The sequence below is a fragment of the Vollenhovia emeryi genome, unplaced genomic scaffold, assembly GCF_000949405.1.
Source record: "Vollenhovia emeryi isolate VEMERY1.0 unplaced genomic scaffold, V.emery_V1.0 DF939142.1, whole genome shotgun sequence".
NCBI classification, from domain to species: Eukaryota; Metazoa; Arthropoda; class Insecta; order Hymenoptera; family Formicidae; genus Vollenhovia; species Vollenhovia emeryi.
The window spans coordinates 466,426-473,010 of record NW_011967224.1 but is presented as its reverse complement, the minus strand read 5'-3'; the positions used below and the strand labels follow the sequence as shown (position 1 = coordinate 473,010).

At 43.0% G+C, this 6,585-nt stretch overlaps 2 protein-coding genes across 3 annotated transcripts; one reads left to right on the top strand and one right to left on the bottom strand.

Annotated features, from left to right (window-relative positions):
* The first annotated feature begins 264 nt into the window (after window positions 1–264).
* On the top strand, window positions 265–4,847 carry LOC105566729 (protein disulfide-isomerase TMX3). 2 transcript variants are annotated; one of them, XM_012020957.1, is made up of 10 exons: window positions 265–424; window positions 1,392–1,440; window positions 1,511–1,550; window positions 1,632–1,795; window positions 2,358–2,541; window positions 2,628–2,772; window positions 2,845–3,085; window positions 3,159–3,351; window positions 3,432–3,624; window positions 4,181–4,847. In XM_012020957.1, the coding sequence occupies exons 1-10, from the start codon at window positions 280–282 to the stop codon at window positions 4,213–4,215; spliced, it is 1,389 nt and encodes a 462-aa protein (XP_011876347.1). In that variant the 5' UTR covers window positions 265–279; the 3' UTR covers window positions 4,216–4,847. The 2 variants fall into 2 exon arrangements, with proteins under 2 accessions (XP_011876347.1, XP_011876348.1); XM_012020958.1 differs by lacking the exon at window positions 265–424 and adding an exon at window positions 448–751.
* Window positions 4,848–4,954: 107 nt separating this feature from the next.
* On the bottom strand, window positions 4,955–6,332 carry LOC105566728 (programmed cell death protein 5). The gene is made up of 5 exons (XM_012020956.1): window positions 6,234–6,332; window positions 5,860–6,115; window positions 5,600–5,708; window positions 5,365–5,528; window positions 4,955–5,287 (listed from the first exon to the last, which is right to left on the bottom strand). Exons 2-5 carry the CDS (start codon window positions 5,923–5,925, stop codon window positions 5,237–5,239), a joined length of 390 nt encoding a protein of 129 aa, XP_011876346.1. The 5' UTR covers window positions 5,926–6,115; window positions 6,234–6,332; the 3' UTR covers window positions 4,955–5,236.
* Window positions 6,333–6,585: the final 253 nt, after the last annotated feature.

The window sequence follows — 6,585 nt, the reverse complement described above, 5'->3', positions numbered from 1 at the left end:
CCGGAATAGCAAGCTGCTTTCGATCTGTACACGTAAGCCATTTAATTTGTATATTACACAAATGTTTCCGTGAACTGACAGTTTTTAGGTTAGAAAGGTGCAAAAGTGCAGAATCACTCCAGCATTCCCTTAAGTTTCAAACGTACGAGTCTCTCAAAAAAGTGCTCTTTATTTGCCACCCCCCCCCCCCCTGTAATCGTAAGCTGCTCGATATATTGGGAGCTTTCCAGCGAGCGACACAAGTCGACACAAATGTCGTTCTGTCTTCCTTCGCGTTCAATGAATAATAAAGACAGAACGACATTTGTGTCGACTCGCGCCGCTCGCTGGAAAGCTCCCTTCGATACTCCTCTTCCTTCTTTTTCCAAGGGCTCGAGTACGCCCCCGTCCTCTGCTAAAAGCGAAAAGTGCGAGGGAGGTGCAGGTAAGGGGGTATGGCCGGTCAGTAGCGGAATTAACGATGGGTGCGACGGAGGCGAGGCGGCGCGTCGCGCGCGACAGTCGGGACGATGGGACGGAGAGCGCTCGATCGTTCCGCGTGACGAGCTAAAGGGACGGCGAGGCGCGCTGCGTCGGCTCGGGGTGTTGCACGTCCGCTCGCGAGCGTCGGCGATTATGCAGTCTCGCGCGTCGCGCCCGTGTTGCCGCGCGGTCAGATGAAGAAGGTGCTCGGCTCTCGTTTCCCGGCGTCTCGACTCGACCGACGGAATGGTTTCCCTCGCGCGGCTCTCCTTCGTCGCGCTTCTCTACGGTGAGCGTCGAGCGGACCACCCGCGCCCTTTCCTCGCGCGTGCACACGCGAGACGCGGTCGACGTCTCGGCGACTCGGCTCGATCGCTTTTTCCGCGTCGTAATTTCGGCTGATCGATAATGGACGGATTTCGCACGACTTTTCGTTCGATCACCACGAGTCTTGCCGTTCGCCAGGCGTCGTCGGCTCGTGCCCGCGTACAGAGTTTTAAGTCGTAGTCTACAATGTGTTTTTTTTTTCGCAACGGGAAACATTCTATTTTATTCAGGCAAATCGATATATGCTTGAATGGTTTGCCGACGGTGCACGATCGTGCGACGTGTAATGTCATACGGTTTTATCAACTCGCGCAAATTTTTCAAACGCGCTTGTTGGCTGCAAAGTCAAATGCCTCTGGACGCGGAGGACACATTGTAGATCGGGCTTTAAACATTTGTGTGCACGTTTCTCGCCTGTAGTGGAGTAACCGGACTGTTGTATTTGTGGGGAAAATCCAATAAAACTGGATATAAGGTTTCTCGCGATGCCCCGACAAACAAATTGAATTCGATTCGAACGACGCGACGCGGTCACGCGCTCGTGCAGTAGTAAAAGAGTATGTCTTCGCTCGAGCTGTTCACTTACATTTTAATTTTTTCAGCGGTTCTGACGCATACGGCAGGGTCACGGGTACTCGAGCTCAGCGACAGGTAAGAGACACTACCGCTTCGCGTTGCAATCGTCTCGACAATTCATCACTCGATATGTAATCTCTCGCAGATTTCTGGATGCGCACAAGGATGGGCAGTGGCTGGTTATGGTACGCTTGTGATTCTTGCGAAAACGCATCGGCTGCATTTGGAAGGTACACAACCGTTTCCGTTTTTTTTCTTCTTCACAGATGTACGCGCCGTGGTGCGCACACTGCAAAAGACTGGAACCGATCTGGTCTCATGTCGCTCAACATTTGCACGCTACGTCCGTACGAGTGGGACGAGTGGATTGCACTAGATTTACCAGTATAACGAGTGCGTTCAAAATTAAGGGGTTCCCCACTATTCTATTGTGAGTACAAGCCCTTCTTGGGACCGGCCGCGCCGCAATACTGGCCTGGTTTACACCGTGCGCTTAGGTCGTATCTTACCTACGCCTTGTACCCGTGAACAATTGGCGAACGACTCGACCTGGCTTGGGTCTGTACAGGAATTCTGTAACTTGCTATCGAAGTTTACAACCAATGCAAATCTGCGTCTTTTTCGAAGATCGTCCTCGCCGTTGGCTGTCGCTAGTTAACGATACTGAAAAGCATCGACTGCAAGTTACAGAATTCCCGTACTGGTCTCTCTTTCGCTCGCCCTGACGGTGTAACGCGTGTGAACGCAGGTGGCCTAAAATTGCTCAGCTTTAAAGATAAAGAGATAAAACATTCAACCGAAAGCGTTCACGTTTGGACTAAATATTTACTTATGTTACCTGTATTCGAGCCGAAAGTATTATTATAGGTGGAAGCGGTGTAAACGTTTCATTTGGAAGGCTTACTTTAGGTCAGGGCACAGATCTGGCTGCGCGAACAAAATGTGTGGCGTAAACTAGGCTCTCTGGTACGATAATGGTCTTTGTTCTGTAGTTTAAAGGGCGAGCAGAAGTACGTATACGAAGGCGATAGAACGAGGGAAGAGATAGTGAAATTCGCTTTAAGACTAAGCGGCCCTCCCGTGCAGGAGATAACGAAACCGCAGAGTTTCGATACCATAAAGAGAGATCGCGATCTCTATTTCTTATACGTAGGAGACAAATCCGGAGTCTTATGGGTAAGCTCCTTTCGCAATCTCGCAACGTACACGTTATTACGAAGGCTGGCTTGAAATTCAAATTCACACGCATTTAATGAATGCAGGAACTTTATTACAAGACTGCGAATGTATTTCAAGCGCATGCATTTTTCTTTCAATCTCACCCGAGCGTTGTGAATAAGCATGCGCCTGTGGGCAATGTTCCGGCGTTGTTCGTGTACAAGGAAAATTTGCATTACAATTTTACCGGTGAGTCGAATCGAGAGAAGGAAACAAAAGAGAGATTATCACCGTATCACACCGATTTATCTCAATCTGCAGGACACAACTTGAGCAACACGGAACAAGTGAACGAGACGCTCTATAAGTGGGTGAACGCGGAGCGTTTTCCAACATTCCCGAAAGTAACAAGAGGAAACATAAATCAATTATTCCTAACAAATAAGAATCTCGTTTTAGCGGTAGTGGAGGAAAACCAACTGGAGGAGGTCGCGCCCGATATGCTGGAATTCAGAGATATGGTTGAATCTGTGATCAAGAATAAACGAAATAAGTATCACGAGTACGTTTCTGCATTAATTAGAAAGTCAATTGTTTTGACGGTAGGGCTGAAAATAAATGATCGTCGTGCTCAGTCATTTCCAGTTCGGTTGGATAGGTAGTCCCAATCTAGTCAACAGTATAGCGATGACGACACTACCTATACCGAGTTTACTTGTGATAAACACAACTACCAATCACCATCATATTCCCGAGGATGAAACAGAGAAGCTGACTCCATACGTGATAGAATTGTTCCTAGAGCAGATTCGCAACGAGAGTGCTCCGGTATTTACGCGTGCCTTTCGTGCCCGCCAATTATTCCATCTACTGAAACAACACGTTGCTAAGTATTTATACATTTTCAGCGATATGGCGGGAACAATTGGCTAGTACGTAGTTATAGAAAGTGGTTCGAGGTGAAAACTGTTCTGACTTCGATGTGGAAGGGCAATCCTATCCTGATGATGGTGCTGCTTGGATTGCCGTTTGGATTTCTGTCGTTGATATGTTATGGCATTTGTTGTCCAGATTTATTAGACGCAAACGACGACGAAGATGGTAATTATTTTCATTCCTCTCGAAACTCATTTTTACGTAAAAATAATACCTGTATAGTCATTATATAAGGGAGAGGGCCCTAGGGTGGACACCCATCTTTTGAACGACAGAAGAACCTAAACGGTATTATATACAGTGGTCATTGACACATCCCCTTGGGGCCAAAAAAGTGTCCGCCTTAAAATTTTTTAAGCGTTGGTGAAAGAATTTTTTAACACGCAATATTCATATTCATTTGGAATATTATTGCATGATACATAAACACAATTACAACGATATTTACCACTTCAAAATCGTCAATTTCGATGACTTTGACACCTTGAGAAAGAAACTTCTCTAAATTTTTACAACAGAAATTTAATGACACTCGTGCTGTAAAGAAACGCGTACGACTATTCACTTCGAGACTTCAAAAACTTCGTCTTCGCAATTAATAACAACGACATCACACATTCGGTGCTGCCTACTAATGCACAGAAATTTTCCTATGGTGTCCACCTTGGGGCCCTGTCCACCTTGAGGCGCTCTCCCCTAAATATATGTATTTTTTTTTCAGAGAATACTGGGACGTATCACATGAAGAACGATTAAGAACAAGTACTATTAATAGATATATAGAATTCTCAGACACATTTTTCATTATGTATAGTGTATAAAAGTGCTTCTGGTTGTATCTACATGTTCTTAACAAAAATTTGCCAAAGCAGTTTTAAGATTGTGAGAATTTTTATACAATAATTCATATATTTTCGACATTCCATATATATTATTTTTCACCCACTTTGTACCGGCGACACTGATTTCCTTTACGTGTTGTATATATAAAAAAAAAATTATGTGTATCCCTCGAGACAATACGACCTACCGAGTTAAGCAAGTACGTATACACTCGGAAAAATTTGTCTTTTAACACAGCTTTAACGAAAAAGAGAATGTAATATATATCAAAAATTTGTATATTAAACACGATTGTTCACATAGTTTGTAAAATCATATTAAACGTCAAACTAAACATTGGTTTTTGTATATGTATGGACAAGATAATGATAATATTTAGCATTATGCGCAAGTTGTGCGGAACTGTTGTTTGTTGTATCGTGTAGACCGCAGGTGTGATTGCGATTTCTTTTTTAGGATGGAAAATAATTGTGCATTTGCTGAATGTATTTATATGTAAAAAAAGAGTAAATATTTCTCCAAATATATTATTATTACTACTATTATAGAGAAGTGATGCGTAGCTCTGTATGTATAGGAACCGACTCTCACTTGACGTGCACTTTCGTTTTACAAGAGATTGGAAAATGATGGAGGAACAAGAGAAACGATGTTCCGTTTCAGACACCTATATTTCATCTAGGACATTAGGTTACTGCTGTTACAAATATATTTAATTGGAAGGTAAGCGATGATGACGATCAATCCTTACGTTCAATTATCAAAATTCATTCCGTTGGTGTTGGTTACTTCTTTTTTTATTTCAAAACAGCGTAAAAATAACATAACTAAGCAAAGAATAGTGGATATTGTAATTTTTGTAACTTACTGCAAGTGTGAACCACGAGCAACGTGTTTAATTTAGACAATCCCGAATGTAAAACTTGTACAACTGCTATAAATCCATATCGTCGTCAAAATCCATAGCTGCTCTTCTTCTATCGAACTGGAATGTGAAAATTTCATAGTTATTCTCGGCCATGTGTTGCCAAGCGCACGATTGTATTACACAATTATATTAACTTTGACCGTCGTCTTCCTTTGCGTCTGTTGATTCACATTTTCGAGTAAGTCGATCAGTTGCTTCTCTCCAAGTTTGCCAGGTAATTGTCCACGCTGTGCCATGTTCAGAAGCATCTCCTCTACCATTTTGCCCTTCTCAGGCTTTCCAAGGCAGAGTGTATTTACTACTCACAAATATACAATGTTATAAACTGTCGATACCACTTGAGTGACACAAATATTAGTATCAACTTACGTCTGGCTCTAGCTGACTGATCCAACACTTGGGTCAATATAACATGCTTCATCTCTTCCATTTGTTGCATCCTTTCTTCCATCGCTTGTTTATCGTTGGCATTGTTACCCTAGAACAACGATAGACCGTAAAATCACACGGCTTATGCACTTTAGCAGTCCAGGAGGGTTAAAATAATCAGTGAAGTAGACGAGCCATAGTTTTCAAGACATTAGTAAAAAATTCCAGTGTAAAATTGCGTAAGTTCTCGTTGAATTTACCTTGTACTGAGCCTGCAATTGAGCCAGACGTTGCTGTCGCAACGCTTCGAGTTCTGGGTCTGACATTTTCACGCTTTCGTGTCTTAGTTCTTCCCGGATTCTATCGGGATTCTACGCGCTGTGCTATATTGATATGTAAAGCTAAATATAAATCAAGCTCGGTCCTTCTCTATTCTCGCCGAATACGCCTGTGTACATTCACGTTTAAAGTCATAGCATTTGACTCTCCTAACCTATCCAAGACCTCCAAGAGTACCTACAAGGGATGGGCAAAACGATATGATCAACTCCAAAGGAAAATTACAATTCAAGGTTCCATATACGAAATGTACACTAAACTAGAAAGAGAGTGAACAAATTGTGAGTATACATACAGTTTTACAAATGTACACCAATGTACACTCAACCGACTCAACGGAAACATCCCATGATTCCACGACCGAGTCAACTGAATGGCTTGCAAGTAGCAGTTTGACGTGATTGGTTAGATCTGAAGGTAAGAGCCAATCCCATTCGACGAATAAAGATCCAAGTTTCAAGTCAGATCAGAAATTGTCGGTTCTTGTGCCCATCTACAATAGAGATTGAAACCCTAAGGCCCGGTTTCACCAACGCGAGTTAGTCCCAGTCTACAATAGATGATTTAAGCCCTAAGCTTTAAGAAATTGGCCAATCACGGTCAAGTATGAGTAGAATGCGCGACTGTGATTAGTCAATTTCTTAAGT

Excerpts from the sequence above, each read along its gene's own strand:
- LOC105566729 (XM_012020957.1), top strand. The coding sequence starts at position 280 with ATGAATAATAAAGACAGAACGACATTTGTGTCGACTCGCGCCGCTCGC. Across the intron at positions 2,542-2,627 it reads ACAAATCCGGAGTCTTATGG|GAACTTTATTACAAGACTGC; the intron begins GTAAGCTCCTTT and ends TAATGAATGCAG. Across the intron at positions 3,625-4,180 it reads CGCAAACGACGACGAAGATG|AGAATACTGGGACGTATCAC; the intron begins GTAATTATTTTC and ends TTTTTTTTTCAG.
- LOC105566728 (XM_012020956.1), bottom strand. The coding sequence starts at position 5,925 with ATGTCAGACCCAGAACTCGAAGCGTTGCGACAGCAACGTCTGGCTCAA. Across the intron at positions 5,529-5,599 it reads TCAGTCAGCTAGAGCCAGAC|TAAATACACTCTGCCTTGGA; the intron begins GTAAGTTGATAC and ends ATTTGTGAGTAG. Across the intron at positions 5,288-5,364 it reads AAAGGAAGACGACGGTCAAA|TTCGATAGAAGAAGAGCAGC; the intron begins GTTAATATAATT and ends TTCACATTCCAG.